At 40.4% G+C, this 25,511-nt stretch overlaps 1 protein-coding gene across 3 annotated transcripts; it reads left to right on the forward strand.

Annotated features, from left to right (window-relative positions):
• The first annotated feature begins 555 nt into the window (after window positions 1–555).
• Window positions 556–24,169, forward strand: LOC135515742 (anoctamin-6-like). 3 transcript variants are annotated; one of them, XM_064939448.1, is made up of 21 exons: window positions 9,725–9,905; window positions 10,030–10,077; window positions 12,000–12,070; window positions 12,605–12,733; window positions 14,248–14,313; window positions 14,953–15,240; window positions 15,577–15,690; window positions 15,823–15,938; window positions 16,096–16,230; window positions 16,508–16,613; window positions 16,878–16,938; window positions 17,152–17,297; window positions 17,453–17,530; window positions 17,676–17,901; window positions 18,266–18,435; window positions 18,749–18,846; window positions 19,594–19,724; window positions 20,946–21,151; window positions 21,392–21,597; window positions 21,683–21,788; window positions 21,935–24,169. In XM_064939448.1, exons 1-21 carry the CDS (start codon window positions 9,887–9,889, stop codon window positions 22,148–22,150), a joined length of 2,736 nt encoding a protein of 911 aa, XP_064795520.1. In that variant the 5' UTR covers window positions 9,725–9,886; the 3' UTR covers window positions 22,151–24,169. The 3 variants fall into 3 exon arrangements, with proteins under 3 accessions (XP_064795518.1, XP_064795520.1, XP_064795519.1); XM_064939446.1 differs by lacking the exons at window positions 9,725–9,905; window positions 10,030–10,077 and adding an exon at window positions 556–753; XM_064939447.1 differs by having other exon boundaries at window positions 9,725–10,077.
• The last annotated feature ends 1,342 nt before the right edge of the window (window positions 24,170–25,511 follow it).

A 25,511-nucleotide genomic window follows, 5' to 3' on the forward strand; every position in this document is an offset into this window, starting at 1 on the left:
TATGAATGGATGTTAAACGATCGTTCAATTAAATGTGAGGTATTTTGGCCTTCCTACTGATATGTTCATTTCATCACTGCTTTTTCAGGACCCCTAAGCTCAACCAGGGGCCGCCTGGTTCAGAATCACAGACCTATAACCAGCAAATGCAATAATACAATTTTCCAATGAGAATCATTCATTGCATATGGAAACTGGAAAACAATTGCATATTACAATACGGGCCTAAAGAATGCTGTTGCATATATATATATATATATATATATACAGTCAATTATTAGACCGTATTTATGTGGGCGTAACAAAGCTGCCGGTCCTGCCAAGTCGCTCAAAAACTGATCTCGGAAATGGCAGACCTACATTGGTTTGATAACAACATTGTGGGAGGAAACCCGCCAGTCGGAAACTACTAAAACAACACCTCCTAAAGTACCCATAGTACTCATAGGACTACCCCACCCATTCTCTCAAGTTTGAACTTGATCTAAAAAGCATGCAATGTTTTTTCATTTGAAACCATGTTGAGAAATAAAGTGGGAACTTTTGAAATACATGCAGCTCATTGGTAGTGATCTTACATGATGTGTTAATTCCGCCGTAACATTTTGCTATCCAGGTTTAACCGTTGATGACTTGTTGTGATATGTGACATATTTGAGATGAATGAGAGTGGGGTCGACATTCTTGAAATGGATTCTTTGTCCGAGACAAAATTGGAGGGCGACACGGAGATAGAGATGGGAATGGAAGTTGGTGAGTTAACGTAGATTTCTTTATCTTTTGCAACGCAAGAGGATTTATTGCAAGAGAAAAGGGCGGAATAATGTAGTCTTCCTCTGTAACTTTTCGTTTCCACCTATCTGAACCAAAATGGTATTTTATTTGCTCAAATGTTTTTCTGTTGTGTCCCTTATATATTTTCTCCTTTGTTATTTCAAACTTTAAAAAGTATGCAATAACAGTATTGACTTTTGGCACCACCATTGCCCTCTGTAATGAGAGGTTCTGGTTAGCTGAGGAATGCTCAACTCAGTTATCTTTTGTATCTGCCTCTATCTATCTGCCTCAATATACCCTACACTATACGTTATCATAAACTTCATTATCATCAGTGTTTATAAAACTGTAAATTAGTTTGGACTGAAACTGTCTCAGCAACTGTCAGTCCAAGGTCACTCATGCACAGGCATACCTTTGATGCTCTCAGTGTTTACCATGAAGGATGCTCCATACCACTTCTTACAATGCAGCGAATTTTGGGTGTCGTGACCGGGACTCAAGCCTAAATATCTGTGATTGTTAGGCTAACACGGTAGCCATTACATCAATAAGTCAGACTCAATTGACGAGATCACGAGTTGTTGAACTAAGGTCGCTGGAATACATAAATATTCCTTTATCACACTGGTGGACATAGCATAAGCTAAAAACCACACTGATTCACAGATGCAGATTTCAGTCATAGCTTCTGGCTGGCTGCACAGCTTGCCCCTACTATTATTGGCCCAATGTACACTCCGACTTTCCCACACAATCAAATATCTTCGATCGTCGGGATCTTCGGGCAGTTTGTTAATAACTAGATCATTACTTTGTGGTTATTTAAGAGTTTATTTCCAAAATTCTATATCCACCAATTTTCAACATTTGTGTTAAAAATATATATAATCAGAAATGATTTCTTATGGGGACCTTCATGTGTGTTTAAAATAGTATTGTTTTTTTATTCATACATTTTGAATGTGTATGTTAAACACTACATACAGTGCCTTGCGAAAGTCTTCGGCCCCCTTGAACTTTGCGACCTTTTGCCACATTTCAGGCTTCAAACATAAAGATATAAAACTTTATTTTTTTTGTGAAGAATCAACAACAAGTGGGACACAATCATGAAGTGGAATGACATTTATTGGATATTTCAAACTTTTTTAACAAATCAAAAACTGAAAAATTGGGCGTGCAAAATTATTCAGCCCCTTTACTTTCAGTGCAGCAAACTCTCTCCAGAAGTTCAGTGAGGATCTCTGAATGATCCAATGTTGACCTAAATGACTAATGATGATAAATACAATCCACCTGTGTGTAATCAAGTCTCCGTATAAATGCACCTGCACTGTGATAGTCTCAGAGGTCCGTTAAAAGCGCAGAGAGCATCATGAAGAACAAGGAACACACCAGGCAGGTCCGAGATACTGTTGTGATACTAAGTTTAAAGCCGGATTTGGATACAAAAAGATTTCCCAAGCTTTAAACATCCCAAGGAGCACTGTGCAAGCGATAATATTGAAATGGAAGGAGTATCAGACCACTGCAAATCTACCAAGACCTGGCCGTCCCTCTAAACTTTCAACTCATACAAGGAGAAGACTGATCAGAGATGCAGCCAAGAGGCCCATGATCACTCTGGATGAACTGCAGAGATCTACAGCTGAGGTGGGAGACTCTGTCAATAGGACAACAATCAGTCGTATATTGCACAAATCTGGCCTTTATGGAAGAGTGGCAAGAAGAAAGCCATTTCTTAAAGATATCCATAAAAAGTGTCATTTAAAGTTTGCCACAAGCCACCTGGGAGACACACCAAACATGTGGAAGAAGGTTCTCTGGTCAGATGAAACCAAAATTGAACTTTTTGGCAACAATGCAAAACGTTATGTTTGGCGTAAAAGCAACACAGCTCATCACCCTGAACACACCATCTCCACTGTCAAACATGGTGGTGGCAGCATCATGGTTTGGGCCTGCTTTTCTTCAGCAGGGACAGGGAAGATGGTTAAAATTGATGGGAAGATGGATGGAGCCAAATACAGGACCATTCTGGAAGAACACCTGATGGAGTCTGCAAAAGACCTGAGACTGGGACGGAGATTTGTCTTCCAACAAGACAATGATCCAAAACATAAAGCAAAATCTACAATGGAATGGTTCAAAAATAAACATATCCAGGTGTTAGAATGGCCAAGTCAAAGTCCAGACCGTTTTTGATTTGTTAAAAAAGTTTGAAATATCCAATAAATGTCGTTCCACTTCATGATTGTGTCCCAATTGTTGTTGATTCTTCACACAAAAATACAGTTTTATATCTTTATGTTTGAAGCCTGAAATGTGGCAAAAGGTCGCAAAGTTCAAGGGGGCCGAATACTTTCGCAAGGCACTGTATATATTAAAACAACAATACAATGACAATACCAATGGCTGCTCCCATCAGTGGGGGCTCTGAAAAGTGGGTGCACTCGTCCCCACCTGGCCCAAGAGGCCTGAAGGGCGAAGCCCCTGCCCCCGCCCCTAGGGATTTTCCAAGGGCGGGAAGGACTGAGCCCCTCCCGACGTCCAGGAGGGCATGGAAGCGAGCGCATCCACCAGCACAGACACCGCTCACAGCATGAAACCAAAAAACAAAACATAAATAACTAAATTGAAAACATACAATAATCACATCCCCACCCTCACCCCTGATTGGAGGACCTCAAACCTTTATACTGTGCATGTGTGTATGTATTTATTCCCTCACTCATTAATTCCAACCTTTAGACAGCCACAGATCAACCCAGCTTTCCCAGTAAATCATAATTCTACATTTTCCTCTTGCTACATCCCTCCATTCTCCCATGGTGTTTCACTAGGGACTTGAAACCCAAGTCTGCAACATTTCTGCTGAAATTGACCCCAAAATAAACATTTTACCCAACAGCACAATGTTATTTCATATTGACTGACTGTGGTCCTTCAAATCCCCCCAAAATGCAGTTTGTAGGTCCAACCGTGCCCTGATATTATGACATAACATCAATTCCTGGACCTGACTCCAAAAACAAGCCACCGATGGACAGTACCAAAAGAGATACTCTTTGATTCTGTTTCCACACGGCAGAGTCTGCACAGGGCTGACTGTTTAATGTCCGATATACAGAGCATTCTTTTTGTAGCGAGAATTTCATGTAATAGCTTAAATTGAAAAGAACCGATTGATGCGTCAATTGCAGTGGTGTAAAGTACTTAAGTAAAAATACTACTTAAATCATTTTTGGGGTATCTGTACTTTACTAAACAATTTATATTTTGGACAACTTTTAATTTTACATTCCTAAAGAAAATGATTTACTTTTTACTTTTTGCATACATTTGTCATGATTCTAGCCCTTTCAGAGAATTGACGAGCAGAGATGTGAACAACCCCCCCTCTCCTGTTAGGGGGAGGGCGAGGGGGAGGCAGTTTTACGACTTTACAACCACGACGTCCATTCCTTTCAGATACACTTCTCTCATTGACCATGCAGTATGGAGAGAGAGAATTTCACAGTAAGACAAAGAGTCTCTCCCGCCCAATTCTACTATATCCCAGAATTGGAGAATTAAACATTATTCATAATTTAGAGAATGTGGAAACGGTCGGTGGCGAAGTCAGCTACGACCCTGTCAGTTTTGTTTCATGTTTGTGACCTCATGAAAGACAATACATCCACATTACCCTAACTCTGTTAATACAGGTTCCTCAGTTATGAGGCTTGCATCTAATTCTTGTATAAAATTAATGAGTAAAGATTAAACTATTTGTGAAATGATATAATGTAATGTTAACCTTTAAAATGAGAACATTGTCTCCCCTGTCAAGTTTAACTAAGTCAGTAGCCACGCCCCAGTGTTAATAGACATTGGTTGGAAATTATGAACCAACCCTTTTCTACATTTCTATAAAAGCCGCAATGACCCAAAGTCACCTAAGTTCCAAATAATGGGAGGACTTGTCAAGAACACTGACCAACGAGGACGAATCTCCAGAGTGAGTGTAACGGCTTTCTTTATGTGAAGGAGAGTCGGACCAAAATGCAGCGTGGCTATTGCGATTCGTGTTTAATGAAACAAAGTAAACACGAATCAAATACATAAACAATAAACGTAACGTGAAAACCGAAACAACCTAAACTGGTGCAAACTAACACAAGACAGGAACATGAACAATCACCCACAAAACCCAACACCAAACAGGCAACCTAAATATGGTTCCCAATCAGAGACAATGACTAACACCTGCCTCTGATTGAGAACCATATCAGGCCAAACATAGAACTAGACAAACTAAACATGTAACATAGAATGCCCACTCATATCACACCCTGACCAAACAAAACATAGAAACATACAAAGCAAACTATGGTCAGGGTGTGACAGTGAGATGAACCTCTCAGACCATGTGAACCTCTCACACGACAACCCAGAAGATTCTACAAAGGACGAGGGCGACATCGACTGGGCAAACCAGAGCCTCACATCACCAGCTCAACTATCGAAGTCAGCTTCACATAAATACAATGCATTGCTTTTCCAAATGAGCGATCGTTAGTGGCATATGTATTTATGTGAGAATAGCTTCCCAGGTCCAATAGAGACCCATGTTCTTAGTCTTCCTCTGAATTTACTGTGTTATAACCACACTGTTTTGTGTTATTTGGTCAACTATGGATGGTATTTTACTGTATAATGTTGTCATGAATTGTATATTCTGTAATTGTGTAATTACTGTTGGTTTGTGGGTGTTTGTTTCCTGTGTCAGTGTTTGTGCCACACGGGACTGTTTTGGTTTAGTTTATTGTTTATTGTTTTGTATTTCATAGTGTTCAGGCTTTTCTTATTAAAATCGTCATGAACACTTACCACGCCGCATCTTGGTCCGATCCTTACTCCTCTTCAGACGAAGAGGAGGAAATCTGCCGTTACAAGAAGACTGTACTCGATAAGATATTAAAATATCTTTTAAGTCGATTCGGGAAAAATACTCTATAAAAATGTTCCTGTGGTGCCCCGACTTCCTAGTTAATTAAAGTGTACATTATTAGTTTAATAATTACATATAGAGAATTAATTTGATAAAATAACAGTCTTCACATTTAATGACAAGCAAGAGACACGACACATTTTCCCTGACACCCAAAAGTACTCGTTACATTTTGAATGCTTACCAGGAAAGGAAAAGGGTCCAATTCACGCGCTTATCAAGAGAACATCCCTGGTCATCCCTACTGCCTCTGATCTGGCTGACTCACTAAACACACACGCTTTGTTAGTAAATCATGTCTGAGTGTTGGAGTGTGCCCCTGGCTTTACAAAAAAAATGGGGCCATCTGATTTGCTTAATTAAAGGAATTTGAAATTATTTGTACTTTTGATACTTAAGTACAGTTGAAGTCGGAAGTCTACATACACCTTAGCCAAATATATTTAAACTCAGTTGTTCACAATTCCTGATATTTAATCCAAGTAAAAATTCCCTGTCGTAGGTCAGTTAGGATCACCACTTTATTTTAAGAATGTGAAAAGTCGAGGCCTCCCGGGTGGTGCTGCGCTGTACTGCAGCACCAGCTGTGCCATCAGAGACTCTGGGCCGCGACTGTGAGGTCCATGGGGCTACGCACAATTGGCCTAACGTCGTCCGGGTTAGGGAGGGCTTGGTAAGTAGGGATGTCTCATCGCGCACCAGCCACTCCAGTGGCGTGCCGGGTGCAGTGCGCGCTAACCAAGGTTGCCAGGTGCACAGTGTTTCCCCCGACACATTGGTGCGGCTGGCTTCCGGGTTGGATGCGCGCTGTGTTAAGAAGCAGTGCGGCTAGGTTGGGTTGCGTATCGGAGGACGCATGACTTTCAACCTTCGTCTCTTCCGAGCCCGTATGGGAGTTGTAGCAATGAGTCAAGATAGTAGCTACTACAACAATTGGACACCATGAAATTGGGGAGAAAATGGGTAAAAATTCCACCAAAAAAAGAAAGAACAAAAAGAATGTGAAATGTCAGAATAATAGTAGAGAGAGATTTATTTCAGATTTTATTTCTTTCATCACATTCCCAGTGGGTCAGAAGTTTACATACACTCAATTAGTATTTGGTAGCATTCCCTTTAAATTGTTTAACTTGGGTCAAACGTTTCGGGTAGCCTTCCACAAGCTTCCCACAATAAGTTGGGTGAATTTTTGCCCATTCCTCCTGACAGAGCTGGTGAAGCTGAGTCAGGTTTGAAGGCCTCCTTGCTCGCACACACACATTTTCTGTTCTGCCCACACATTTTGTATAGGATTGAGGTCAGGGCTTTGTGATGGCCACTCCAATACCTTGACTTTGTTGTCCTTAAGCCATTTTGTCACAACTTTGGAAGTATGCTTGGGGTCATTGTCCATTTGGAAGACCCATTTGCGATCAAGCTTTAACTTCCTGACGTCTTGAGATTCATCATATCCACATAATTTTCCATCCTCAAGATGCCATCTATTTTGTGAAGTGCCCCAGTCCCTCCTGCAGCAAAGCACCCCCACACCATGATGCTGCCACCCCTGTGCTTCACGGTTGGGATTGTGTTCTTCGGCTTGCAAGCCTCCCCCTTTTTCCCCCAAACTTAACGATGGTCATTATGGCCAAACAGTTTTATTTTTGTTTCATCAGACCAGAGGACATTTCTCCAAAAACTGCGATCTTTGTCCCCATGTGCAGTTGTTAATCGTATTCTGGCTTTTTTATGGCGGTTCTGGAGCAGTGGCTTCTTCCTTGCTGAGCGGCCTTTCAGGTTACGTCGATATAGGACTCGTTTTACTGTGGTTATAGATACTTTTGTACCCGTTTCCTCCAGCATCTTTACGAGGAACTTTGCTGTTGTTCTGGGATTGATTTGCACTTTTCGCACCAAAGTATGTTCATCTCTAGTAGACAGAACGCGTCTCCTTCCTGAGCGGTATAATGTCTGCGTGGTCCCATGGTGTTGATACTTGTTTGTACAGATGAACGTGGTACCTTCAGGCATTTAGAAATTGCTACCAAGGATGAACCAGACTTGTGGAGGTTTGAAAAAACAATTCTGAGGTCTTCAATGATTTCTTTTGATTTCCCCATGATGTCAAGCAAAGAGGCACTGAGTTTGAAGGTAGGCCTTGAAATACATCCACAGGTACACTTCCAATTGACTAAAATTATGTCAATGAGCCTATCAGAAGCTTCTAAAGCCATGACATAATTTTCTGAAATTTTCCAAGCTGTTTAAAAGGCACAGTCAACATAGTGTATGTAAACTTCTGACCCGTTGGAATTGTGATACAGTGAATTATAAGTGAAATAATCTGTCTGTAAACAATTAATGGAAAAATGACTTGCGTCACAAAGTAGATGCCCTAACCAACTTGCCAAAACTATAGTTCGTTAACAAGAAATTTGTGGAGTGGTTGAAAAATGAGTTTTAATGACTCCAACCTAAGTGTATGTAAACTTCCGCCAACAACTGTATGTTAGCACAGCTGAAAACTGTTGTGTTGATTAAAGAAGCAATTACAACTTGCCTTATTCAGACAAATTGAGTATCTGGAGCAACAGCATTTGTGGGTTCGATTACAGGCTCAAAATGGCCAGTAACAAAGACTTTCTTCTGAAACTCGTCAGTCTATTCTTGTTCTGAGAAATGAAAGCTATTCCATGCAAGAAATTGTCAATAAACTGAAGATCTCGTCCAACGCTGTGTACTACTCCCTTCACAGAACAGTGCAAACTGTCTCTAACCAGAATAGAAAGAGGAGTGGGAGGCCCCGGTGCACAATTGAGCAAGAGGACAAGTACATTAAAGTGTCTAGTTTGAGAAACAGACACCTCACAAGTCCTCAACTGGCAGCTTCATTAAATAGTGCCCGCAAAACACCAGTCTCAACGTCAACAGTGAAGAGGCGACTCCTAGATGTTGGCCTTCTAGGCAGAGTTGCAAAGAAAAAGCCATCTGATGCTCCAGATACTCAACTAGTCTAAAGAATGCCAGTTTGATTGCTTATTTAATTAGCCCAACAGTCTTCAGCTGTGCTCACACAACTGCAAAAGGGTTTTCTAATGATGAATTAGCCTTTTAAAATTATAAACTTGGATTAGCTAACACAACGTGCCATTGGAACACAGGAGTAATGGTTACTGATAATGTGCCTCTGTACGTCTACATAGATATTCCATTACAAATCTGCTGTTTCCAGCTACAATAGTCATTTACAACATTAACAATGTCTACACTGTATTTCTGATCAATTTGATGTCATTTTAATGGACAATTTATTTTGCTTTTCTTTCAAAAACAAGAACATTTCTATGTGACCCCAAACTTTTGAATGGTAGTGTAGTGTTTGCAAACTGTTATGTGACACGTTTTAATGCCAAAATAACATGCAAAACAGGCAATGAATGATAGGTCGCCACTGAATTTATCTAATGGGGGACAGTATGGTGGGGACCCATAGGTCTATCTAATATGGAACGGTATAGGGAACAATATCTGACAGGCAATTTTGTTGGGCACAGAACAGATAACAAGGGGTTACATTTTAAGAGTAAAATGTGTGCTCTATATTTATTGTCAACACTCAAGATATGAAATTCCACAATATGGATGTCAAACAATCTTTCAATTAAATGTGAGATATGTTGACCATACTGTTATGTTCAATTTGTTTGCTTTGTCCCTACCTTTTCAGGACTCCAAAGCTCTTTGAGGACACCCACGAGCCCACTGGTTAATAATAACCAGCAAATGCAATAATAACATTTCCCAATGACAATCATTCAATCACTGCATATGGAAATCGGAAAACGAAACTACACTACGGGCCTAACGAATGCTATTCAGACAGTTTGTGTGGGCGTAACAAAGCTGCCAAATCGCTCAAAAACTAGGCTGGTGGGAGGGAACCGGTCTGTCTAGAGAGACTACTCAAAAACCCTCCTCCTAAAGTACCCATAGTCCGTATAGGACTACCCCACCCATTCTTTCAAATTAAAATTTGTTCTGAAAAGCATGCACCGTTTTTTTCTTTTGAAACAATGTTGACAAATAAAGTTAGTCAACTTTTGGAACACATGCAGCTCATTGGCAGTAATCTACATGATGCCTTATTCCCGCGGTAAAATTTTCCAGACAACCCTCCACTTTTAACCATTTATGACTTGTGATATGTGACACATTTATTAAAATTAGTGAGGACGAGTACAACGAAATTTTTAAAATGGATTATGTGTCCGAAACAGAATTGGAGGGCGACACGGAGATCGAGATGGGTATGATAGAGGACGTCGGTAAGTTCACGTGGATTTCATTATCTTTCGCAACACAATATATTTTATCGCAAGAGAAAAGGGCGGAAGAATGTAGGCTTCCTTTGTAGCCTTTCGTTTCCACCCATCATGAACCATATGCTACTCTACGCTATTCAAAATATCGTTTTGTGCACTTTTTTTTCTTCTCAAATGTAATTATGTTGTGCACCTTATATATTTTCTCCTTTATTATTTCAAACGTTCAAGAATTATGCAATAACTACTGACTTTTGGCACCACCATTGCCTTCTGTGATGAGAGGGTTCTGCTCTACCTTACACTATACATTATCATAAACGTCATTATCATCTACCACAGTGTCTATAATACTGTAGTGAATTAGAGGGTATCCTAACTGCAAATCAAACCCAGTCACTGACTGGTCAATCCTTCCTTCGGAAAGTAAGCTCCAATGTTTCCAAATCTCTTTATGCACAGGCACACATTCCATGGCCTCAGTGTTTACCATGAAGGATGCCCCATCCCACTTCTGACACCAGTGCACCTAATTTTGGGATATCTGTGGTTGTCAGGCTAAGGCCTTAGCCAATACACTAAGAGGTCCGACTTACTTGACTACGTCGTTAGTTGTTGTACTGAGGTCGCTGGAATACATAAGTATTCCTTGATCACACTGGAGGACATAGCAACAGATAGGCATAGGCCTAACAACTGCACCGATTACATTCACAGATGCCAGATTTCAGTCATAGCCTATGGCTGACTGCACAGCTTGCCCCTACCCCAGTCTACATTCACAAGAAACTAACATATTTTTGGCCCAATGTAGACTCCCACTCTCCTACAATGTATCAATTCTCTGGGATCAGGCAGGTTTTCATTACTAGGTATTTACTTGATAATATTTGTAGTTTCAGGTTATACATGCACTGAGGGAAGGGCCTGAAAAAAAATCCACATCCATTTATGTTTTATTTTTATACTTTCTCCATTTAGCAAAGTACTTTGAAAGTGCTTCCAACAAGTGCTGGGGCTTCATCAGTCTGTCTTTCTGCCATGAGCTAGTACACCTAGCCTTTGACCTGGTCTAGCACCAGTACAAGCAGGCTCAGTGAAGCATGTCTGTTCCTAGGGAAGCACTCTACAGGGGGGAAAGGGTTGCCTGTATAAATCACATAGCTATGTGGATGGTTTTGCTTGAAGGTAAAGATTGTATTGTGTCTCATATGTTCACAGTCAAACTTGGAGAAATGCATGACACATGGCATGCAGTATGCAAGTATTTAAGTATTTCTGGTAACGTCAAAGGATCTGCATTCCAAACAAGTATTGCATACAAGCAAGTCAAGTAAAGTACATCAGGCATGCTTCAATTCAATAACATTGGAAGATTTTTAAATAATGTTTTCAGCACAGTTTTATTAGCACAGTTGCTATCAACTTGTCGAATGGAGGTACTTGCCTAAGAGACTTAAAACAAACTATTCCATCATGGAGTATCTGAGTTTGAACATTTACAGTCTTTTCCAGGGCGTTACTAAGGGTAATGTTTTCCAAACACCATCTGATTCCAGTTACATTAGGTTTCCATAGTACTTTCTACCATGGGACGTTTAGAAGTTTTCCCGATGGAATGTCATCTGTTGTGTAAAGTATGAATGTAGTACCAGGCACAATAAAATGTCACATTTAACTGAATGAACACAATTTAATGTGGGTTGTTGAATGTGCTTTACTTTGGTATTACATTCCCCTCTGAAATAAAGATGTGAGTAATTTGCACTGGTGCATATGCTCAGTAAATCTGATAATGCATAATAATCTGCTGGGCCTTGTCAGAGTCTTACAAAAGATGGTGGTTAAGAAGAGTCACATCTCCATCAAGATCTTGTCATGCATGTCTCTCATGTCTTTAATACATGTTGTTTTTGTGGGGGCAGTCTATTCTCAGGAGTTTTTGCCAACCTATGAGACTATACCTGAGGGGGCATCAGTGCCCAAAGTGGAGAAGGTGAGTCTCAACCCTTTAAATTGTATAACATTTCTGCATTATGAAAATGATTAGTGCTCATAGCTTTGATAGTAGTTGTAGTATTAGTTTGAGCTGCCAATGAATAACTTCACGATTAATACCATATTTGTATAACATGGCTGGTTCTTGCCTTTATTTGTGGATGTGGATTTATTCGCTTTTGTATTTTCATATGCAGAAAATGCATGAATCAATGTGCCAAATATCTGTAATTACAAGAGAGGTCTATGTTTGATGCCAATTCAAATGTGGACTGTTATCATTCATGGAACAAAAAGGGTGTGTCACTTTTTGCCGTTGTAGACTCTTCCCTTCCTCTCCCATCTACGTCTGGTGTCAGTTGAGAAAGACGTTGTCTCGTAGGGTCTCGTACAAGCACAGTGAGGCTGTCTGTCAGTCCCTCTCTTGTTAAAGGACATGTATGATATCATGGAAGAAGAAGAGTTTGAGGCTGTGGAGCTACCAGATATCACTGTGGAGCTACCAGATATCGCCTGTTGTTTTTTCCCACAGGCTGAGTTCAACGGCAAATCTGACTCTCTGTTCTTCAATGATGGGGTTAGACGGATCGACTTTGTCTTAGTCTATGAAGATGAGGACATGAAGGAGATCGACAAGAATAGAACGTTCCAGAAACGTAAAGTAAGTGCATTTCTGGTGGCAGATTGTGAGTCTAAGTGTCCTTATTCACATTCAACATGGTCAGCAGGTTTCTGTCTTACAGAAGTTAAAAACAGTATTCCTACTGTGCTGTGAAAAAGCATGTTTGAAATGATATGCAGTTTCACAATGTAAGCATAGTTTTGAGGAATATGTGAATCTAAATGTGTTTTCTTATAGCTTAAGAGGAGTACTATTTTATCTATGGAACAAGTTACTAAAGCCGCATTCCATCAAAGATGTTAACTTGTAGGAATCAGTGTTATGTTCCGTCGTGGAAGCTGGTTTTTGTATTTTGCCAGGACCTAAGGCATTCACACAACGCTTTCTCATTGCACACCCGGAATATGGACTTTTAATATTTGTACAGGGAGTTTTTCTTTGCTGCAGTCATGGTGTGTCAGATCTAAGGTATCCCTATGATTAATATGAGGCCATTTAGAAATGTACAATCATTTTTATCATCATATGCCAAATAAACATACCAAAATAAAACACGAGGAAACTCTAGACAGGGTGTTGCACATGCAGGTATGTCGTGGACTGCAGTACACACTTTTGTGAAAGTAAAATCTCTGTTTCACAATATCCATCACAACAAGGTGATAGAAATGTGACATACACTATACGCTACCCTTGCAAATGTCAAAATATAATTTTCCAAATGTCAGATTTTGTTGCATCATTAATGGCTGAAATAATAAGTAAATTCACCTTTGATAGAGGTAACATTTGTGATTCACCAACAATCCCCCATATGTTGAATGAATGATTTTTGGGAGCAGGGAGTATTGAAAGCAGCAGGAGTGTACACGCCTCCTATGCAGCTGTGGTCGCTTATGTTGCCAAGCTCTTGATGTCATGTCCCAGTGGGGCTATTATGACATGCCCAGACTAGACACTCCATTATATGGACACTCCATTATACTGAAGTTCTGCTGTGGTGGTTTTAATGCACTTTCACAGACGGAGAGGGAAAAGGATGCAAAATTCCACTTCCCTAGAAACTGACCCTTTAGTCATTCCCAACCCAGTTATATGCACTGTATTTACAATTCTTTACAAGTATTGTGGATGCACTAAACAGAAGCATACAGACGTATGTAGTAGCAATGTATTTTGATTGACCAATGAGCTTTTATTTATATTACGTGGTTTTATCAGAAGTCTTGTATCGTACACACAATTCCCATATAGATGTAGTCAGTTTCATACATGGTTGAAATCAGTCAGTGCATTGCTATCCATTGAGGGGAAATAAGTCAATGTAATGTCAATATAATGAAACTTTTAATTCATAATTTATTATACACAACCACAGTTAATATGGGATAATAATAATAATGTATTAGATATTGTATTTAACATTTGTAAAGCACTTTTCATTACAAGAGTAATAAGAGAAACAGATTGGATCTCATCCAATAGGGAAACAGAAGGGGCAGTGTTACAAACAAGGGATCCATTGATTTAACATCCTGTATTCTCTTCCCTAGCAACGGAGAGAGTACTTTGAGGCCAGCTTGATGAAGATGGGGATGGAACTAGAGGCTGCCAGATCTGTGAGTGGCCACATAATGCATTCTACAAGGACTGGCTTTATGTATTTACTCTGCTGTTAGCTTGCAGAGTGGGGTTGAGTGTGTAGATCCTCAGGGACGATTGGATGGAAACAATATTTAGTATCTTACATTCGTTTGGTCAGAAATGGTAGAGAAATACCTAATGTTTGTTTTTGTTACATAGTTTTATTATCATGCTGCTTATTTAAGTGACCTTGTGGATCTTGCTTTTGGCTGCATTTTAGATGGCAGACACAGTTGTTTTACAAAGTTTTCCTTTTAAACAGCCAACTATTTCCTCAGAAAGGGTTGAGATTGAATTGTAGTGGGAAACTATGGCACCAATCCCATTATTTGAGTAGTTTCCCAATTATTGGCAAACTTTTGTGATATTTCATGGAATAGGATCATTGAGTTAACACTGATAAACACAGAGCCAACTTCTGATTTTGTAGATAATAAAGTATTGCATTAGATTTATGTGATGTTTTAGTACTTGTTTTATGTGGAGGATGTAATTTGTGATCATGGCAATGTCTTCTTAATTGCCCCTTAGGGGATTACTGAAGTTGTAATACATTTAGTTGAAATGAAAAGGGCTGCCTTATCTTGTTGTTTTATCTTCGTCATTCCGACAAGGTGGTAGATGAGAAGCTGTTGTTCGTCAAGGTGCACATGCCCTGGGACGTGCTATGTACCTACGCCGAGGTCCTCCACATCAAGCTGCCCATTCAGCCCAATGATCTGTCCACCACGTCCTCACCCTTCAACTTCCTCAGCTGCATCACCAGACACTTCTACCCCAGCGAGGACCTCATAGCCAAGGAGACGGAGTACTTCACTGCCCCGTTCGAGAAGGACAGACTGGAGTACTTCTACGTGAAGGACCGGGACCTCTTCTTCACGCCGTCCATGAGAAGTAGAATGGCAAGTGCACTGCTTTCTTTACCTCATCATGGAGTATAAACCCCAAAGTCAACCAATAAGAGGTTAAAGATGCAGCAGTGCACTAGATTTTGATAGAGATGAAAAATAAATCACTAAAAAGCAGTCACCTCATTGACTTTCTTTCGGGTGGTTTAAGCATCTCAGGTTTCTGATGCTGCTAAATGGTGTTGGAAGATATTTTGTCTGTAGACCACTGAGATTCGTTATTCAGCCCTTGCGCTGTGAAAATATCAATGTACCTATGCTTAAAACACAGTGTTAACACTCTTTTCTTAACACTTCAATGATAACAGAATGGTTGGTCTTCCTCCTCAGGCCTACTACATCCTCAGCCGAGCCCCCTATGAGGTGCGAGGGAACATCAAGAAGTTTGGTGTCACCAAGCTGCTCGATGGGGGGGTGTACAAGGCTGCTTATCCCCTGCATGATGTGAGTGGCGGTGAAGAGCGGGGTGGCACTAGTAACTGACAACATAGTACATTAAACACCAATCAATCTGTGAAGAGACTGAGCAGTGTTTTTATGGACTTTTTAGTTTTGTTTTCTGTGAACTTACTTTAGTGCAGATTCAACGTCAGGTCGAAGGAAGATGAGTGCCCCAATGAGAGATACCTCCTGTATAACGAGTGGGCTCACCCTAAAAGTTTCTATAAGATGCAGCCACTTGATCTCATAAGGTAATTCATGCTTTAATCTACTTTCGCAAAAATGCACATTGCTGCTTTAGCATAATAAGGTGTTGAGAATTATTATTCCAAACAGAATGTGCTTAATCATTGTAATTACGGAAAATAAGGGATGGAAATAATAACATTTTTTTTCGTTTTCTCACAGAAAGTATTATGGGGAGAAGATTGGTATTTACTTTGCTTGGCTGGGCTTCTATACAGCCATGCTGGCCCTCGCTGCCATTGTTGGACTTGGCTGTTTCATTTATGGGTACACGACTCAAGAAACAAGCACTTGGAGGTATATTTAAAACTCAAAGAAAGTACTTCAAAAACCCACATCACCATATAAATATATTACAAGTTGCTAAATATAGTGTATATCAAATGAAGATCAGTAAGTGCAGGACAGGACACATAAGGTTAAGTAGAGTAAATATATGTTGATTTATGTTCCTTCCATGCTGTTCCCTGACACTCTAACTGTGTGAAAACCCAATGATTAACAACTTTGTTGCATTTTGCTGTTGAGTTTTTGGTGAAGTTTGACCCATCTGTTCCGTTCATTTATTGGACAGCAAAGAGGTGTGCGACCCTTTGATTGGAGGAAATATTGTGATGTGTCCGCAGTGTGATAAGGAGTGCACATACTGGAGGCTCAACAGCACCTGTGAATCTTCTAAAGTAAGTAATGCATACATTAGGGTCACTAATTCCGGTCCATGGCTGTACAGGTTTTTTCTCATTCACTCACATGGTCAATTCAGAGTGATTATGATTATGAAAGTGACGTATATGGATAGTGAGTCAGACTCCTTGGCCCATGAGACATGCTACAAGTCAATTTTTGAACAGGGTTTGTTTTCATATACATTTATAAAGAGTCTTGGATGGACTGAAAAAATGATGTGAAAAGCTAAGTATTTCATGTGATCTTGTTTTCCTTAGAAACTGTGCATATTTGATAACTATGGGACGCTGGTGTTTGCTGTCTTTATGGCCATTTGGGGTGAGTCATTTAATTAATTCAACTTACCAAATGTTCAAATGTAGAGGTTTCAGAAACTGTATTACTTTAGTGTGTAGTTTTGTTGAAATAAGTTTATTAGCAATCAGATGTTGCATGATAATGATATTAGAGTTTAGCAGAGTTTTCCTGCTACAGTCTAGGACCAGGCAAGTAAAATAAAGCTTTACACTCTTGTTCCCATCCTGGTTCTAGTGACCGTGTTTCTGGAGTTCTGGAAGCGCTACCAGGCAGAGCTGGAGTATGAGTGGGACACCGTGGAGTTCCTGGAGCAGGAGGAGCAACCTCGTCCCGAGTATGAGGCCAAGTGTAACCACGAGAGAATCAACCCTGTCACACGGGTAAGGAAGATGTCCTATGGTGATTCCATAGCGTCAGATTCAGGAGGCTGGAGGAACACTCCGCAACCGATGATAGTAATGTCATATACTTGTTTTAAAAGGACAGTAATACCTGTATCATTACTTCATTGTAAAACATGTTATTCTTCATTTAGGCAAAAGAGAAAGTACCTTATACAGCCTGTGGACGGTGTATAAGAGTGTCTTTAGGAATCGGGACCGTCTTATTCTGGGTAAAAACTTTGGGATTTCTCTACTGTTATCTTGTTCTGAATAGGCCAATTCATATGCACTCCAACAGCAAAACATGTTTTATATAACCCTAACCTTTGTTTCAAGTCTGAGCCCTCCAATTCTTGTGTTTGTGCTTGTGTTCAGATTGTGTTGATCCTAGCGTCAGTGGTGGCCATCATCGTATACCGACTGGCAGTGTTCTTCTCATTTTCGACGAGACTCCAGTCTGACCTAAAGGAGCTCGAACCGTTTAAGGAGTATGTGACCGCCCAAATGGCCACCTCCGTCACTGCTTCTATCATCAGCTTCGTAGTAATCATGGTGCTCAACATCCTGTATGAGAGGGTTGCCATCTGGATCACTGACTTCGGTGAGACGCCCCAATGTCAAACAACAGGAAATATGTGGTTTGCTATACGGAACTATGGTGTTTCTCAAACTGCTTTCAGACAAGGGCTGATATTCACTCAAACATGCCTTAGCAAGGTTGATGCAGTGCCCCAAACATTCTGCAATTATACCATGGTATGAGTAAATATTGCACGCCAATAGGTCTGAAGTAATCCAAATATATGTATGCCAACATATTTATACTCTAGGAAATTCACACCACAATAGCCCTTAGCTGATGTCCTTATTCAGATTAATTTGCAGAATCTGGACACAGCAAAAGCTTGATTTAAGCCTGATGTTTTTTTGATGAGACTGAGAAGATGCCTCACTTCATTTTAAAGAGCTACCAAGGACCAAGACGGATTATGAGAACAGTCTGACTCTGAAGATGTTCCTGTTCCAGTTTGTCAACTACTACTCCTCCTGCTTCTACATTGCCTTTGCCAAAGGGAAAGTGGTTGGTTACCCTGGGCAACCTGTTTACCTGCTGGGCAAGTACAGGAATGAGGAGGTATGTATGCCTATCAGTTGATTGAAAGATCAGTTGATTGAAGGCTCAGTTGATTGGTGCTTGGCACAGAATATGTGATAACACAGTATGACAGTGTTTTGCTTTTCCACTTCGCTTGTGTTCTAACTACGTTTCCAAATTATTAGCTGTTGCATTTTTGTTTGACTCAAAGAGACCTTCATCTTTCAAATGAAAGAGCTAGATGAGGAAATCTTCCACAAAATAAAAGTTATTGAATGGAGGTGCTTTATCATGTAATACTACAAGATGGCCGACATTGGTTCATGCATTGTTTGTGTCTCATCCTTACCAGTGTGATCCAGGAGGATGTCTGATTGAGTTGACAACCCAGCTCACTGTCATCATGGGCGGTAAAGCCATCTGGAATAACATTCAGGAGGTGTTGCTGCCGTAAGTTTTTGGTTCAATGGAAGAACATAAAATAGCCAACCACATCAGCTCTCTAGGAGCCCAGCAACTGTAAAGTTTCCTGCTTTCAGACAGTTACATTGGATCAGGGTTGGTTCAATGGTTTATTCCATCCCAACTCAAAATGGAATTCCCCCTTATCTTCAAGTGTATCTGTATCCAGACATCATTATAATCTGATTCAGAGAGCAAACATAAAGGTGTATTTTTGTTGGCACTAACGGAGACTAACTCCACCATGGCTTATTGGCCAAGGCCTGTGGGGAAATTAATGTTTTTTTGTTGGGTTTCTGGATAAATGCTAAAAACACAAGCTTAGGAGATCTTATACGTTTTGTTCTATGAGATCATTTTCATCAGCTAACGTCACTTTTTGTGAATTTTAAAGCATTTATGTAATCAAAACAAAAACATAAAGCACATAAAGGCTTCACAATTCATTAAGGTCATGTTAACTGACTGATATTATCTCATAGGACAAAACTTATAATATCTCCTAATCCTATTTCAACCTCAGACCTTATTTTCGGCATTTATCCCAAAAACCCATTCTTTCCCTATTTATTTCTCCATAGGAAATGCTAACTAATTTCAGTTTTTTAGGATTTTTAGGATTTCCCCCATAGAAAATGCTAACTAATTTCCGTTTTTTAGGACTACAAGCTGGCGAGGTCTATTACCTTGTTATAAGCATCATGATTCTGCGATTGACATGTTTCTCATCATCAGGTGGATGAAGAATTTGATATTCCGCTACTGCACACGTGTGGGGTCTGAAAAGGTGATTCCTCGCTGGGAGCAGGACTATCAGCTGCAGCCCATTGGGAAGCTGGGCCTCTTCTATGAATACCTGGAGATGGGTAAGATATGAAGAATGAGGCAAACTCTCTCCCTCTCTCCCACCCAAATCAACTTCTAGCCCCTATCCCTGGGCACCTCTGTAGATCTGAGAGGATTGGATAGGTGTGGACACAATATGGTGGCAGCTATATGCTCAGAAGTGTTTTAAGCTGATCCTGCTATTTCTTTGGGCTCTGTCCAGAAACCACCTCTAGCCCCTATCCCCAAGGCACTTACTTAATCTAGAAGGGTTGGATGGACATAAGATATATGGTGCAAATCCCCCCTGGCTACGATCATAGTATCAGGTCCCCCCTAGCTAGCCTATCAGCTAATATCATAGTATCAGGTTCCCCCCTAGCTGGCCTATCAGTACTAACTGTCATAGTGTCAGGTTCCCCCCGAGCTAGCCTATCAACTACTATCATAGTATCAGGTTCCCCCTAGCTAGCCTATTAGTTACTATCATAGTATCAGGTTCCCCCCTAGCTGGCCTATCAGTACTAACTGTCATAGTGTCAGGTTCCCCCCGAGCTAGCCTATCTGCTACTATCATAGTATCAGGTCCCCCCTAGCTAGCCTATCAGTACTAACTGTCATAGGCTAGCTCGGGGGGAACCTGACACTATCTGCTACTATCATAGTATCAGGTTCCCCCCTAGCTGGCCTATCAGTACTAACTGTCATAGTGTCAGGTTCCCCCCGAGCTAGCCTATCTGCTACTATCATAGTATCAGGTCCCCCCTAGCTAGCCTATCAGCTAATATCATAGTATCAGGTTCCCCCCTAGCTGGCCTATCAGTACTAACTGTCATAGTGTCAAGTTCCCCCCGAGCTAGCCTATCTGCTACTATCATAGTATCAGATTCCCCCCTAGCTAGCCTATCAACTACTATCATAGTATCAGGTTCCCCCCTAGCTAGCCTATCAGTTACTATCATAGTATCAGGTTCACCCCTAGCTAGCCTATCAGTTACTATCATAGTATCAGGTTCCCCCCTAGCTAGCCTATCAGTTACTATCATAGTATCAGGTTCACCCCTAGCTAGCCTATCAGTTACTATCATAGTATCAGGTTCCCCCCTAGCTAGCCTATCAGTTACTATCATAGTATCAGGTTCACCCCTAGCTAGCCTATCAACTACTATCATAGTTTCAGGTTTACAGATCTATTGATGGAAAGGCTTTTTTTTCTGCAGTGATCAAATTTGGCTTTGTGTCTGCGTGGCTTTTTCCTACAGTGATCCAGTTTGGTTTTGTGACTCTGTTCGTGGCCTCCTTCCCCCTGGCTCCTGTCCTGGCTCTGGTCAATAACCTCTTCGAGATCCGGGTGGACGCCTGGAAGATCATCACCCAGTTCCGCCGCATGGTTCCAGAGAAGGCGCAAGACATCGGGGCGTGGCAACCCATTCTCCAAGGTGTCGCCATCTTGGCTGTGGCATCAAATGTGAGTGATGGCTCCTCCATTGGATTATGAAGTATTATGAAACATACATATATTTTTTAAGATGATGTATTTATCTTGGTTTATTCTCCATTGCATAATCCCATCACTGGATGTCAGTCATATGATTTGATTGTTACCATGCTGATGTAGTGACATTCTTAGAAAGATTATAATTAATCTAATATGATGAGCACCAGTTTAATGTGCACTGTCTCCTCCACTTCCCTGTCTCTCTGCCAGGCCATGATCATTGCCTTCACATCAGACATGATCCCACGATTGGTTTACTACTGGTCTTTCTCTGTGTATCCCTATGGAGAGCATTCCAGTCACACCATGCAGGGCTACATCAACAACACGCTCTCTGTGTTTGACATCCAGGACTTCTCCAACAAGAGCCGGCCCTTGCAAACACCTTACTGGTTCAATAACAGCACCACCTGCAGGTAATGTGAATGTATATGAGAGGGGTTTCAAAGAAATCATGTTAGACATTGAAATAGTTCATGCAGTCTCTCTGTCATACTTTAGATATCGAGATTTCAGATATCCACCAGGACACCACAGACAATATGAATACAGTATCTACTACTGGCATGTGATAGCTGCCAAGATGGCTTTCATAATAGTTGTAGAGGTGAGTAGAAATTTCTCTGAAACGTTGCTTTGACCTGATTTTTCTTTCTACTGTATAGTCTAATGCCAGATGGACATTTTCTAGCCTTTCAAGAAATCCTAATAATGTTTTCCCTCCTTCCGACCCTTATACCCTTGTCCCCTCAGCACATTGTATACCTGACCAAGTTCGTTCTGTCCTACGTGATCCCGGACGTGCCTTATACAGTGAGGGAACAGATCAAACGAGAGAAGTACTTAAGCCAGGTCATCCTTCACGAGACCAACCTCAAACTGGTGACCAAACGCTTAAAGCCTGTCGCTGATAAGATACTTAAACACAATGAGGACAAGGAGGAGGAGATTATGGACCTTTACTTTTGATCTCCGAAACTTTGTCAGAGAAGAGAGAGTCCTGCCTTTGTCAGGACCTACAATATTTACAAGTATTGTGAGCAGCTAAAGATGTATTCAATACATGTTTTAATAACTTTAATTACTATGAATTAATAGTATTAGTAGCTTAATAGCTTGGTGGGGACTACGACCAACCAAACCAGCCATGAAGCTCAGCTCTGTTGCTCAGATCTCTGCTTCAATTGCATATTTAGCACTTTTATGTCACTGATTGTTACAGGTACACTGTTACATTTAATGTGTCTTGTATTGATAAAATTAGGATTCAATGCCATATGTTTGACTGTATGGTAAATATGGAAGATTATGAATGACAACAATACTTTTCTTCTTTAAACAAAACATACAGATTTTTATACAATTTGTGGCCTAGGACTATCCAAACATTTCTAATACTCAAGGTGTGCTTGATTTAGTCAGGAATAATTCCAAAATCTCAAATTGTGTTGACCAGGCAAGCCATCAAGTATGGAAGCTCGTTCCCGCCACCCAAGAAAAAATATCTGACTACGAGTTATGAGATGGTAAGGTATAATTATGAGATAGAAAGTTATAATTATGAGATAGAATGTCTGGATCGTGGACATTGAATAGTCCTGCAGGTCGACCCCTTTTAAAGGGGAAATCTGGGATTTGCACAATAACAAAGCTCTCCCACCACAGCTAAGGAATGGGGCAGGAGAAATGTAACCAATCTCAAATACATAGACACAAGGACTCACATATGGATGCAAGGACTAACCATCCATGAGATACAAATTATATTTTTAACCATGTGTTGAAGCTATACTGTGTTTTTTTACAATTACATTGTTTACACACAAGAGTAAAACAAGCTTATATTTTGGGTTCTGATTGGGTAAGACCGTTACTCCTTTCTAAGTTACATTATTGAATAATCAATGGCTTTACACTGAGTGTACAAAACATATTTCCATGACATAGACTGACCAGGTGAATCCAGGTGAAAGCTATGATTCCTTATTGATCTTACTTGTAAAACACACTTCAATCAGTGTAGATGAAGGGGAAGAGACAGGTTAAAGAAGGGTTTTTATTGAGTCATGGATTGTGTATGTGTGCCATTCAGAGGGTTGAAAGGGCAAGACAAAAGATTAAAGTGCCTTTGAATGGAATATGGTAGTAGGTGCCAGGCGCATTGGTTTGAGTTTCAAGAGCTTCAACGCTACTGGGTTTTTCATGCTCAATAGTTTCCCGTGTGTATCAAGAATGGTCCACCACCCAAAGGACATCCAGCCAACTTGACACAACTGTGGAAAGCATCGAAGTCAACATGGGCCAGCACCCCTGTGGAACGCTTTCGACACCTTGTAGAGTCCATGACACAACAAATTGAGGCTGTTCTGAGGGCAAAAGGGAGGGCAACTCAATATTAGGAAGGTGTTCCTAATGTTTTGTACATATTAATTAAATCTGATGTCAACCAGATGTCATCAAACAGGCACCAATTTACATCAACAAAGCTCTTCAATGCGCTAATATTGAACAATATCACCACAATCTCTCTATCTTATCAATATTGACTATAAGATATGCATAAGGTTATCCTTAGTTGAGAAGGGCCTGATGCAAAGTGCACATTGGATTTATGTGATACAGATCGCCTGAACGTATCTCATAATAATGACTTACTATCATATAATTATGTCTTTCTATCTCATAACTCGTAGTCAGATTTTATTTTTGGGTGGCGGGAACGAGCTTCCATACATACTCATGGTCACCTCAAGTATTTACAGTACCATTTTTGACCTATGTATTCGATTTTAAGCATTTTGATAGAAGTCTATCGCTTGAATCAATATATGTTGCTGTATTATATTGTGCTTTTTTTAAACCAAAGGTATATATGAACTTAGAATCTGCCCCTGTGTACAATATTTGTTTATCTAGTATTTTGTCAAGTGTATTGTAATTTGTATGTTATTCCAAATAAAATCAAAATTCTTTGTTTTATATATAGAACCGTGATTATGGTTGTCGTCATTTCAAAGTTCAGGTCAGATACAATTCATCTTCCAAATAAACTGCACATGTTCTCATACTTGAAATGCTGTGTTGTGTCTGCCATTGCTCCGACAGTCTTGTGACTGGTTTGTGACTTATGTTTGTTTGCTTTTGGACTCAAATGTTATCTAGTAACAAAGATTGTCTATCATATTGACAAGATAGTCAAGTGACCGCTTTGACAATGGAAATACATGTCCTCAAATATGGAAGGCGGATGGGAGGAGGCGAGATCAGGTGGGACCATTCTATCCAATGAGAGGGCAGATATGCTGTGAACAACAGGCAATAGAAATAGATAGAGGACTCATCTTTGCGTCTGTGCCATTATAGCGTCTGTGACTGCATTTTAAAGTTTTTTGATTTTCTTCTTTGGCCGATTTCTCCTAACTCAGGAATCCCCAACCAGTTGACTACTTTAAAATGGTGACCTCGATGGCAATGTCCATGCTAAAACGGATTATATCCATGATGAGTCCTCTATCTATCACTATGACAACAGGGCTCCCGAGTGGCGCAGCGGTTTAAGGCACTGCATCTCAGTGCTAGAGGCGTCACTACAGACCCAGGTTTGATTTCAGGCTGTGCTACAACAGGCAGTGATTGGAAGTCCCATAGAGCAGCACACAATTGGCCCAGTGTTGTCTGGGTTAGGGTTTGGCCGGGGTAGGCCGTCATTGTAAATAAGAATTTGTTGTTAACTGATACTCTCATTGACCTCCATGCAAAAATTCCTCACTTCGTTAGATTGTTTTCATGGACAGATTTTGGGTGGAGTAAACCTCTCGCTTCACGTCTTCCTCTCTGGTAGTAATCAACACAGTCTTTTGTTCAGGCAAATGATTGAACACCCTGGTGTGAAGTAGACATGAAATGGTAGCAGATGTCAGTCTGCAGTGAATGCCATGCAGGAGAAGGATCCCGACAGTGAAGAAGGTGGACTTTGTTGCGTTTATAGCGCAAGTGATACATTGCACTAGTCAAACTCATAAAACATGTAAGAAGTTAGACATCATTGTGAAGACGGCAAATAGATTTCTGAATCTCCAGGACTTTACAGCAGAAATGTTACAGTAAATACTGAATGAAGAGGTTCCCCCTCCCAGGTTCCTGAGCCTGTGTAGGGATCTGAATAGACATTTAAATCTGACTGAAAGAGTACAGTTTTGGGGTTTTGTTCAAGGTTATTTATTAAGAGGATATTGAATTCACTAGCTTGAAATCACTGGCCACTTTAATAAATTGAACACTAATCAAATCAAAATTGATTTGTCACATGCACGGAATACAATAGGCCATA

Source organism: Oncorhynchus masou, chromosome 27, assembly GCF_036934945.1.
Source record: "Oncorhynchus masou masou isolate Uvic2021 chromosome 27, UVic_Omas_1.1, whole genome shotgun sequence".
Lineage (NCBI taxonomy): Eukaryota > Metazoa > Chordata > Actinopteri > Salmoniformes > Salmonidae > Oncorhynchus > Oncorhynchus masou.